Raw genomic sequence first — 12268 nt, 5'->3', positions numbered from 1 at the left:
CAAAACATTAATGGAAATCTCCATTTATTAAAAAAAAAGAAATAAAAAATACTGGGCAATTTTATTTTTTACATATCCTGTTTTCCTGGGTTTGGTATAACTTTTTAAAAAATGTAGATGTGTGTTATATATAACCAACTTAATCAGTTTAATTACCGTTCTAAAATTCAAACTCAGTGAAGAGTATCTGTGCATTATGGACATCTAAAACTTTATAGCAAGTATTGAATGAGTCTTGTTTTCTTCATTGTACAACTGTTCTGAAGGATTTGTTCTGTGCTAGTGTCTTTAGATCCATTTGTAAATTACATCTTGGTGTTAGACTATCTACAGATTGAACTTTTGTGATTTGTTTTCTTTTTCCAATAGCAAACGCATACAGGGACTCCAGTAACAGCGACTGTGAACACCATAGAAATTGAAGCTTTTAAGAGACAGCAGGCACTTGCACCAGCAGGTATGTTCCGCAGACAGAATTTCACTTTGGTTCTTTTTTTTTTCCCCCAAACAGTTAATGGAGCCCACTGTTCTGTAACTCTTGAAATACAGTTTTGCCTCACCTTGGGAATTGTCATATCCTTAGGACTATCTATTGTGAATGGTGCTGTGTGAAGAGTGCACTCCACTCACAATATATAGGACTGGGTTTGGCAGGCATGGAGACGTTGTTAGGTTGATTGATCTCGCTAAGAAGATTGGAGATGGCCAACTTGAAGTTAGAGGCACTCTGCCCTTGGAGCATGTTCTTCATAAATGCTACACATGTATAGTAGTTGTAGCTTTCTGAGCTGATGTTGGAATCATGTGTAGTAGTTTGCTTTGTAAAATTGAACCCATTCCATTATACCATGCCATAAATGGAATTTGAATATCACAGATTCGTCTAAGAGACCACGAATTGAAGTGGGCCGTCATGGGATGGTTTTTCAGCACCCGGGTGTGGCTTCAGGAGTTCCTCTTCAACAGCTAATGCCAACGGCACAAGGTACTGTGTCACCACATGCCAATTGCACATTAATTTAACAAGGAGATGTTAGTGATGGGACTAGAAACTTGGGCTTCCGGCCTTCCAAGATCCTAGTCCCACCATGCACTTCTCCATGTAAATTAATACTTGGTATGCAATGCCTGGTTTGTTTAAGGAGCTGAGTGACGGGCTCCAAAGGTGCATGTGGGCATGGAAATACGTCACAGGTGCTGATGCAAAATGATTAATCTGAGAATTCTGGACCTGAGCCAATGATTTATGAAAAGGAAAGCTCCTAACTTGCAACATCATGACAAATTTTTATTCATTAGTCATGCCAAGAACACATTTAGAATATGTGTTAGAGTGAATGTGTTAAGAACTAAACATTACTTAGACTTGATGCTATTATTTTAGGTTAAATTCCATTAGCTCACCAGTCCTTTTTTTTTTTTTAAAAAAAAATATGAGAAATTCCGAAGACACATAATGACATATTTTTTTGTAGTTGCTGTGCTCCAAATTTTAGTTGCAGTCCTATGCATGAAATACTTTGTTGTTTACTGTAATGGTGGTTTATTTTGTGATTGTGATGTGGTATTTTCAAGTGATGGTGTCTTGTGGCAAAGTAAGTAACAAATTAGTCTAGTTGATTTCCTCTTTATATCAGTAAAGAGCATTGGACGTTCTAATTTCATCTGTGTTGTGTTTCCTCTTGCTTTGTAGGTGGAATGCCTCCCACTCCTCAAACTGTACAGCTGACTGGACAAAAACAGAGTCAACAACAGTATGACCCATCCAAAGGCCCTCCTGTGCAGAACGCAGCAAGTCTACATACACCTCCGCCGCAGCTGCCAGGGAGACTGCAACCTGCAAATGTCCCCATGACGTCTCTTCCAGCTGCGCTGCAGCTTTCACAGCAGCAACCACAGATAGTGGAATCTCCAGCTCAGCCTCAGATTCAGGTGAAGATCCAGCCTCAAAGTGTACCCCTGACTTCTGCTCCGCTTCCAGCACCACTTCAACAGCAGGTACCACCAGCAATCCATGTGCAAGGACAGACACCAAACCAAGTGTCACAGCCACAAGCTACAATACAGCAACAGGTATGTGAACTTTATTGGGGTGAAAATATGTTTGTTTCAATGCCCAGTAAAATCTAAGAACATTATCTTCTTGAAAATACACGAAATATGTTAACGTTTTTTAATTCCACTGGACACTTAAGTCCTTTCCTTATAAAAATGCAGGTGTACATTTTTTATTAAATTAAATTTAAGTCCGCATTATGTTCTGCTGTAGTGTAGACTAAGACAGTATTGAATCCTAAACTCATCACTAGCAAATGTGTTTCTTGGGCAGACTGTGACTCTGACACGACCATCGGTAGATCCTGCTCAGACTTCTCAGCGTCTTACGGCAAATACACTACCGCCTACCTCATCCGTTGCGCCAGCAGCTATCTCAGGCACAACACCACCTTCTACATATCCAGTACAAACAAACAGGACCTCTCCAGCAACTAATAAGTCCCTGTCTCCTATTGCATCAAAACCCCCAGGCTTAGCAGTAGCAGCAGCACCTAAAACACAAAGTCCAGCTCAGAATGCAGCAGTATTACCACAGGACAACTCTCAAGACAAGCTTGCTGAGCAAGTAAAGCTGGTAAGACTTTTTGGTTTTCCCCAAAACTTATGAACAGTTAACACACAAATAACAATTAACACGAGCGATGTGTTTGGGCTATGAAAATGGGCTGTTTTTCGGGGGAGTGGGGTGTTTCGTTTTTGTTTTTTTTTTTTAGTCTGCTTTACATACTGAGTTTTGCTTTTATTGGCATTCAGAGAAGTTGAAGATGACTTACTGGTCTTCATACTGTTGTTGCATTCTTTCTCTTTCTATTGTATTGATTCTATCTACTCATTCGAGGTGACTGCAACCTTACTTATTTTTATAGCTAACTGGAGATGTTGTTTTGTTTATTTAACAGGAACATCATAGAGAACTTGTTTTTTCACAAAATCAGGCAGTGTTGATAATGAAGTTATATTTATCTTCTTTGGATAAATGCATCTGCAATTTCTATTTATGAAGAAAAAAGGATTATTTGATTGCAGTTCACATATGTCTTGTAACTTTTTTGTGCTGCCCAGTGAACCTTTTTTATCCTGTTATTTAACATAGTCCGGTAGTTTTTTCATTGATGCAGTGTTCAGACTTGATTTTTGTAATGCATGTGTCATGCTGTTACACCTTTTTTTGCTGTGAATTATTTTGATGGAGTGGAAGCAATTATTATTTTTCTATTTGGCTCCTGTTTTAGGTACATTCTGCAGCCTCATTGTAACTATATGTACTTCTTTTTAAGGAAAATCAAATCCATCAGCGAATAGCAGAACTGAGAAAGGAAGGTTTATGGTCCCTGAGGCGACTGCCTAAACTCCAAGAGGCTCCAAGACCAAAATCTCACTGGGATTATTTGCTGGAAGAAATGCAGTGGATGGCAACTGATTTTGCCCAAGAGAGAAAGTGGAAGATGGCAACTGCTAAGAAGGTACTTGAAAAACATTATTTTGACTCAGAACAATCGGTCTTGGTATCACTGGGCTTGATAGAAAAGCTATTTAAATGTTCTTTTTCTACAGATATAAGTGATGGGAATATAAGACACCGATTTTTAACTTAAATGAGAAGCCATGTTGTCAGCTTTGGATGTTCTAGCGTTTGAAACAGACTAGATAATTGTATTGATTGTGGATGCAAAGAATAGTTTCGGATTTTGTGGATTTTATTCCTCTGGAAATCAAATAGCTTGTTTAGGGGACCCAGTCAATATGTTGACTGTCATATTTAAAAAGTATGGCTATCGTGCCTTTCTTACCAACCAGTTATTCCCTCTTTATGAAGAGTAAATCTAGAATTTTGTAAATAACTTCCATTGGGTGTGGTTGTCTGTCTAATTCTTCTTTCTTAATCTCGGAAAAAGATGAAGGAGAAACCATGGAGTTCTAAGGACAGCAGTAGAAACATGGTAGAGAACTGTTTTCATAGGGGAAGAGAGCAGCACAGTGGGAATAATTAAGTCAGTGATGGAATGAAAATTAGGGTGGTGTGAGATGAATATGTAAAATCTGTTTATTTACAATAAGCAAGAGTTTTCTATGGATTCTAGGAATGTAACACCTTCTTTTGATATATTTCTGACCAGTTTGGACTAAGGAGGAGAGCAACTGAAGGTCATTAGTTTAAATTGCCATGTTGTTTTCTATTGTATATTCTGAAATGATGGAAGCTCAGAACTCTCTTCCTTATAAGCAAAGTATTGAAATAGGTGTATCATTTTGTAAAATGAAGATCTGCATTTTGAATATAATTTAAATCTAGATTTGAAGCACTTACTCCATTTGTGGCCAATGGAAGGTTTTTAAGAATAGCAGAAACAGGAAGGGCAAATACGAAATGATCCTTCCCCTGGCAGTATGTTCAAACTTCTGGAAGTCCGTGTTTTAGGGACCTTCTGAGTTAAAGATTGCAATCAAGTCAGCCGTTTACTGATCTTTCACTCATGTATGTACATTCTTTTTGAACTCATTTTACCTTTGGTTTCTGACATTTTGTGGTGTGTTTGCTGCTAATTTCAGTAGATTCTTTTCCTAATTTTTGTATTGAGAGAGAGGATCGAATTAAGAGTTTCCTACTTGATTGCTTAGTTATAGTTCTTGTATTTTCTTTTTTCCTTCGAGTTTCATGTCTGTTGTTGTACTGGCGTGGTAAGAATTAGAAATATTGGACGTAAGTGCTACATGTGTAAAGCTATGGTCAACATCTGGCTGCTGATAACCATGTTAATCTTAAGAAGCACAATGATGTGTATTTTGAGGTAACCTAATTCAGTATCTCTCATGGTATTTTAGATGGTAAGAACTGTGGCTCGTTATCATGAAGAAAAGAAACTTAATGAAGAGCGAGCTAAAAGGGAAGAACAAAACAAACTAAGGCGAATTGCTGCATCAATTGCTAGAGAAATAGAATACTTCTGGTCTAACATTGAACAGGTAAAATACCGACTTACTAATACTTCTGCAAGTCATACTGGTTTTTTCATCTTCAGTAATTTATTTATAAAATTTAAGTGCTTTATTAGACTTGGTTTACATTTCAGGTTGTTGAAATAAAGCTGCAAATCGAATTTCAGGAGAAAAGGAAAAAAGCTTTGAATTTAAAGAGAATTTCAAGGAAAGGTAATTGTATTCCATTTCGTAAGAAGTCCAGTATAAGTTCTGATGCTATTGTTTTACATAATTTCACTCAGTGGGGTTTAATCTTGTTGGTGATAGAATTGTGAGATGCTAATAAAGTTGTGAACAGATCTGAACTATGAGTTATGGGGTTTTTTATGCTTTTGTGCTAGATTTTGTTAATAGTTCTTGTGTTTTGTGTTGAATGCATTTAAAAGTTCACGTAAGAAACATAAAATTGCTAAGTGACTAATGCATACATGAAGTATAATAATTTTTCCAGGTAAGGGTACAAAACCTGCAGAAGACCTTTTATTGGAAAAAGAAAGTGAAATGGTAAGTCTTTCTGTTTCTTAAAATCCCATCAAATTCGTTTAAATATGACTACCTGTGTGAAAAAGTTTTGATAAATGTGAAATGTTTTCCTTAAATGCACAGTGATGATAAGCACATTTCTGTGTAGTAACTGACAATTGAGCATATTGTCATAAGCACAAATATAATTTTTTCTGGTTATGAACCACAACTTTTAACGGGGAGGTGGATTGCAGTTGATATATGTCTTTTAAGGGAAGAATTCATACTTACTCAATGGCTTTGAATCAGTCATTCTAAGATTGCAAGACCAAAAAATATACAAATTAATTGCCAAACTTTGTTTTGGGCAGGAGTTTCATCTACTGTAACCAGGGGTAAACTTTGTGGGGCATGAAAGCATGTTTTCAGCTGTTCAACTGTGATTTATCTGCTGAGAGATGTAGATATATGTTACAGAATGGATCAAACTGAATGAAACTTAAATATCTTTTGCCCTAGACGAAATGTGTGCTAGGACTCCTTGGCTACATCTGTGCAATTGGAAAAAAATGAGCGAGGGATTGTTCTGAGGCCCTGAGCCATCTGGCATGGCACAGCTGATGCCCAGTTGCTGAAACGCTCCCCTTTCACCGAGCAAAATGCCTGCATCCGAATTTCCTGTTAGGAACAAGCTTTAGCATGTGTTATCAGCCAAACTGTGTCCTAGCACTGTCTGCGAGTGTTAATTTGCACAGGCTAAACCATGCTACAAAGTATGCCAGACAGCTGAGGGTGAACAATTGTAGGCCTGTGCCATATCACTTTTTTATTGACTAGTGAAAATTTAGTCCTGGGTAAAAGTTTCATGCCTCAATAATGTTTTTCGGGGAAAGAGTGTACTATGGCTCTGTGCCACAGCTGGACTTGAGTAATTTGGACCACAAACACTTGAAGTGGCTGACGGCATGCTGCCTTCAATACAGAAGCAGAGTATCTGTTTTTGCGTGACCAGGAAAGTGCTAATAAGTGTTAAGTGTCTATTGGCACATACTGTTGTGATTGCAAGGCAATTGTTGCTTTCTTTAAAAAACAAAAAACCTCCCTAACTTTGTTTTCTATGATTTTACTTATTTTAATTATTTAATGCTAGGGTTCTTCATCATCTGGAAGGAAAAGAAAGGCAAGCACGTCTTTGACTGATGAGGAAGGTAGGTCACTTTTCAGAATTGTAGCGTAGTACATATCTATCGCGTAGTACATAAATTGTATATTAAAACCCTGAAACCACAGGTTTTCAGTCTGTTACTGCATAGATTTTCACAAACCAGATACCAACCCTCATCCATTTCTTAGAGAGATTAGACAGTCAATTAGATAGTAAATTTTCCTTAAAAGAGCTTCAGGGAAAATTTGAAAATAAAATTTTCCCTGAAAACACACTGCCATCATTGTTGGTGGATTTTAATTCTTTCTGTCCTCATTCCTTTGTTTCTCAAACCTTGCTAGTGGTCTTAAACTTCTTTTGAGGATTTCAGACTGAATAACCATATACTTAAGTTCCTTTCTTGTGGTGACATCTGTGTCATGTTTCTGACAAAGAAAATCCCCAGTTTAAAGCTACAGAATAACCTGTTTCTGTTGACCATTGTCAATCAACACTTAACAGTTCAAGACTGCCTTTTGTCCTGAGGCAGAAGTGCTTGTCTCCTTTTCACTTACCTTTTAAGTTCTATGTATAGTTGCTCTCAGATTTTCTTGTTTTCTATATGTCTCATTTTTTTTGAATCCTGCTAACTTATAATATTCGATGCTAGTACACGTCTGAGGCATATAATTACAAACTTCCTGAATTATTGTGTAATTTGAATGCCAAGGTTAGCATTTGTTTTTATTTTAGTTGAAGATGAAGAAGAAACAATTGAAGAACAAGAAGCTAAAGAAGGAAACATAAACCATCAAACTGAATTATCTAACCTCGCCAAAGAAGGTAGGCGTGTAGCTTGATTCCTGTAGCTTGATTCTTGATTCATGTGAAAACATGCAGCAGTTATTGTATTTGCAAATAGGGTTATAGATGAGAAGTTGAATGCATTCAGATGTTTAGTCATATGTAATCTGTATTTATTTTTTTCTGTTTGGAAAGTTGTAGTGGGTAGTTTATGGGATGGTGATGGACATCTGTACTTTATAAAGCAGTCCGTATACTTAACTAGTTATCACACAAGGTAGCTTGAGAAAGGGTATTTCTCTACTGAAGCGCTGCATTTCTTTAAAACCTCACACCAAAAGACTCTCAACCTAAGTTCTAGGAATGCATGATAAATACTTAAAACCAGAAGTGTATCAGATCGAACATGAACATTTTATCAACTGTCTTGAGTATCTCAGAAGGGTTGTGTGACCCACCTGATAAGCCTGAAAGGGCCCTGAAGTGCTGATCTTGGGGGGTATAAATACTTGAAGATAAGGGGCTTTTAGGGACAATGCTCTGGCTAGCAGCTCTCTTTCATTAGCAACATAACAATAACTGCTATGCTGAGCTTGACGCATGCAAAGTATCCCATAGGGATCACTTCACTTATCATGGTAAAAACCTTTCTGATTTTTAGAGGCAAGCTTCCCTTTAAGCTAAACCCGCCTGGCAATTAATATGCAGTTTCCAAATCCGTTTGTTTGGTCTGTTTGGCAGCTTAGTGGCTGCAGCCAGCTGGCCAGTTGGAGGGATTATAACTCTTGGCCAGGCAGCCAAGTTCCTAATGAGGATGTTCCTGATTGATTGGCCACCGCCAGTATGCACATTCCTGCTTCCAACAGATCAGACAAGGGATCATGGAGATACTGTTTGGTGGGGTTGAGGTACAGCTCAGTTTTCAAACTTTGAAGTCTTGAACTGTCTTTCAGCCACTCGGCTGGATTTGATGCCCCCAACCAGTGGTTTACTGCATGGTGGGTTTGTAACATAGTAAAAAGCAAGCTGGGCGAGCAAACTGCTTGGTGTAATGCCAACTGTTCTCTGTAATCGAGGACATTAAATAAATATTGCCATCATCCACCTAATAATTACCCCTGCAATTAACTTCTGATTAGACAACTGGCTTTATACAATTGTGAAGAGTGTAATGAGATTAAAAACAATGGTATTGATTGTTACGAGTTTCGATATTTTTAAACTTGCATCCTTTAATGACCTTCAGCTGAATTGCCTCTGGAAGATTTACTAAAGATGTATGAAGGTGCCTTTGCAGAAAATTTTCACTGGCCTCAGCCGAAGCCTGACAGTGAAGAGGATAGCAGTGAGGAAGGTAAATTACTTTTTGTTTAGAAGAAGCTGTACTGACTTAGAAAGTGAAATAAATTGATTGGCTCTTCAGGTCTGTGTTAAAAGACGTTTTACACTAGGGGAAAACAAATATTGAGTGAATCGCATTTAAAATGTTTTTTATTGTTTAAGTGAAGAAGAATGTTATGTACAAGAATGAATGGAAAGTACAGTGGCTTTCTTGCTAAGCATTTAGAATGAACATTAGAAAAATTAGATTTATTCCTGTTATTACTAAATATTTTTAGATAATGGTCTGTGAAGAATTTCTTCCTTTTTTTTTCATTTCTCAGTTTATGAAAAGAGGGTAGTGTTTGCCTATCTTAAAGTCAAGATGTGTGAGATTCTCAGGAGCAATAGTGAGGCATGGAAGAGCCACTCTACACTGAATTGAACAGCACACTTCATAGCTAGCTATTATTACACAGTTGCCATCTGTTCTGTATTGGAGTGTTGATAGAATTACAGATTTGAGGATAGGTTTAAGGTAGTATGAGAGGACCTCCCTAGAAGTTGTGAAAAGTTAATGGTCATGTTAACCTAGCTGGTGTGAACGTCCAGAACATGTATGTGATCCTGAGCTTGGGCTATTTTCATTTTAGCTTGACTAGCTGGAAAATCATAGAATTGTTTTTAAAAGTTAGCTGCCTCCTTTTAGACTCCTGTCTGAATTCTAGCCATCTCAATTCCTTTGTGTAACTGATACTTAAGTTTATTTTAAATGCTAATGTAATTTTTCTCTCTCATAGAAATGGAAGACCACATCTCTGATAGGGAGAGTCCTCAGAAGGAAGTTGTCCTCATAGACTCCCTTCTCAGCATTGACCAGTACAAGGGTATAGACAGATCAAGTCCTCCAAAGAAGCATATGCGAGACATATCAGAAGTTGCTGCTGCAGCAGAAATGCTGTTACCTAAAGGCAGCTCTAGGATAACAACAGCGGTAAGATTCCCTATTTTCTGCTACTGTGTGTGCTAACTTTTACAAAAAGAATGCTTTTTTCATGATTTCACAGATTTTAGCAACAAACTACAATAAGTATTTTCTAGTTATTGAACTACAAAATGGTTATGCTTTGTGACATGCTCCGTGAATTTAACTCAGAAAAAAAGTGTCAAATCATTCACATTACAGATAAAATACAACACTCCATCGCTACTGTATGGGCCTCTCAGAGAATATCAAAAGATTGGGCTGGATTGGTTAGCAAAGCTGTACAGGAAGAATCTCAACGGCATTCTGGCAGATGAGGCTGGGCTTGGAAAAACAGTACAAATTATCGCCTTTTTTGCCCACTTGGCTTGTAATGAAGGTAAGTTCATTTGCCTAACAATTTTAGACAGGTACTGGGCCAGCAGTACCTTTGTGAATTGTAGCCTAGGGTCACATTTTTTTCTGCTGAACCGTATCAGACTTTAGTTAATGCACAAAGTAAGATTATGTCAGAAAAACTTTCTTAGATTGTGTGACATAAGGGTGCCTTCTTACCAAGTATACTGTTTGATCAATCTGCTGTTACCTTCTAGGTGATAAAATTCTTCTGAAGCCTAGTTTATTAGTATAAAAAAGCCTTACAAATTGTTTAATGACCAGATGGCCACAGATAGTTAAATTCAAGGAGTAAATATGAACAGGTGGTCAAGTGTGTCTTGTATATCATGCCAAGTATTACTAATAGTGGTGCTGTAGTCAAGACGGGTTAAGAATATAAGTAAGGCAAAGCTTGTTGTGGAGGTAGTATCTCTTATTCAAGCAGTTGATGTAGTTGAGGGAAAAATAGATATTAGGTGCACAAGGGGTACTTGAGGTCTGAAAAATAAAAAATAATAGATTATTCATTAAAATACCTCTGTCTGTTGTTATTGGATCTCACTTTTAATGATGAATTTAGTGCACTTAAAAAATCAGGGGAGACTATAAGCCACATGAATTGTCAGGAGTCTCTTTCTACTGTTAACTGCTATGTTTCCCCTTCTATAGGTAATTGGGGCCCTCACCTTGTTGTTGTACGGAGCTGTAACATATTGAAATGGGAGCTGGAATTGAAACGCTGGTGCCCAGGGTTGAAAATACTTCTCTACTTTGGCAGCCAAAGGGAACTTAGGGCAAAAAGACAGGTACTGTATTTTGCAACTCTTACACTGTCATATTTAGCATTTTAGATCTTCTTCCTTTAACCTGCATTTATCTATATGTTTCTTACATCCTTATGGGGTGTGAGAAGTTTTTAAAACTACAAGTTGGTTTACAAAGAGTTTCACACCTAACAGTTCTAGAATTTCAAAGGCATTTTTGGAACTCCCTTTGTATTGAGCAGTATGTGCAATACTTAACCTGCTTTCTACACTGACTATAATTCAAAGACCAAGACTGTCTTTTAGAATGCTTTGGGTCATAGCATCTTTCTGGTTTTAGTGAAGAAATAGCTGGTTGTAAGATACTTGAGGGTTCTGCCGTAACTTTTCTGTCTCATCCTCCCTTTCCTTTTCTGTAGGAATGGACAGAGCCCAACAGCTTCAATGTGTGTATCACTTCCTACAAACAACTGTTCAAAGGCCACCCAGCATTTATGAAAATGCGATGGAAATACTTAATAGTAGATGAGATGCAACAAATAAAGAACATGACTGAGAAACACTGGGAGGCACTTTTCAGTCTCCGCAGGTATGGAGCAGAGAATTGTTTTCCTGCTGGCAGTGGGCTTTTCTCTCTTGATGTCACACAGTTCTCTCTTTAGCAGAAGACTGCTAAAAAACCTCTTGATTTGGTCTGGCCAAATTCCTGTGCAGCATGCACCTACAGACGTGCCTTTAGTTGAAACAATCAGGATTCAGAGACATGCTCAGGATTTTTTTGATGCCGCTATCGTAACACTGCAATTCTTTTTTGCTCCCAAACGCATCTCCTTGTATGTTCTGATAGTTTGCAATGAGAAAGCTAGTTTGGTGGTATATTCAAGATAATTTATCCTAGATTTAATTTTATTAGCACTACTGTTTCTTCTGTGTATCTGACAAACCTAAAGCTGGAGTAAACAGTGTTTGAATATTGGTGTCCTTTTCATAATGATGCTAGTTAAATGCTGTATCAGTTAAAAATCTTCTTTTATTATTCACAGCCAGCATCGTTTGCTTCTGATAGACACTCCTTTGCATAACACATTGATGGAGTTGTGGACCATGGTACATTTTCTGATTCCGGGAATTTCCAGACCTTATCTAGATTTTCCAGTAAAAGCAGCTAATGAGGAGAACCAGGATTATTGCCATAAATTGGTCATCAGGTTACACAGAGTATGTTGTCATTTTTTCTCATCTGTCCTACTACAGTAGTTAAGCTGTTGGGGAAAAAAAAAAAAGGAAGAAAGGAAAAGATGTGGTTCACCTCGAAATTTCTGGCCTTTCTTAACACTTTGTTCAGTTCAAACAGAAAGTCCTGCTGAAAGC

General features: G+C 37.6%; 1 protein-coding gene across 21 annotated transcripts in view; it reads left to right on the top strand.

The window, feature by feature from the left end:
• Positions 1 to 12268, top strand: part of EP400 (E1A binding protein p400) — a 49781-nt gene that overhangs the window by 9339 nt on the left and 28174 nt on the right. For 19 of the 21 annotated variants that reach the window (XR_012676504.1, XM_075168074.1, XM_075168071.1 and 16 more), the window contains exons 3-18: positions 370 to 457; positions 878 to 985; positions 1694 to 2073; positions 2330 to 2632; positions 3336 to 3521; positions 4882 to 5022; positions 5130 to 5208; positions 5489 to 5541; positions 6653 to 6710; positions 7400 to 7489; positions 8697 to 8804; positions 9571 to 9764; positions 9957 to 10134; positions 10803 to 10939; positions 11317 to 11486; positions 11941 to 12115. Coding sequence is in view for 20 of the 21 variants with exons in the window: in XM_075168074.1 (XP_075024175.1) it covers positions 370 to 457; positions 878 to 985; positions 1694 to 2073; positions 2330 to 2632; positions 3336 to 3521; positions 4882 to 5022; positions 5130 to 5208; positions 5489 to 5541; positions 6653 to 6710; positions 7400 to 7489; positions 8697 to 8804; positions 9571 to 9764; positions 9957 to 10134; positions 10803 to 10939; positions 11317 to 11486; positions 11941 to 12115 (2448 nt within the window). In the remaining variant the exon portion in view is untranslated. The remainder of the gene's footprint in view (positions 1 to 369; positions 458 to 877; positions 986 to 1693; positions 2074 to 2329; positions 2633 to 3335; positions 3522 to 4881; positions 5023 to 5129; positions 5209 to 5488; positions 5542 to 6652; positions 6711 to 7399; positions 7490 to 8696; positions 8805 to 9570; positions 9765 to 9956; positions 10135 to 10802; positions 10940 to 11316; positions 11487 to 11940; positions 12116 to 12268) is intronic. The other 2 variants (XM_075168078.1, XM_075168089.1) reach the window with 1 other exon arrangement.

The sequence above is a fragment of the Calonectris borealis genome, chromosome 18 (genome assembly GCF_964195595.1).
Source record: "Calonectris borealis chromosome 18, bCalBor7.hap1.2, whole genome shotgun sequence".
Lineage (NCBI taxonomy): Eukaryota > Metazoa > Chordata > Aves > Procellariiformes > Procellariidae > Calonectris > Calonectris borealis.
This window is presented reverse-complemented; position numbering and strand designations above follow the sequence as displayed.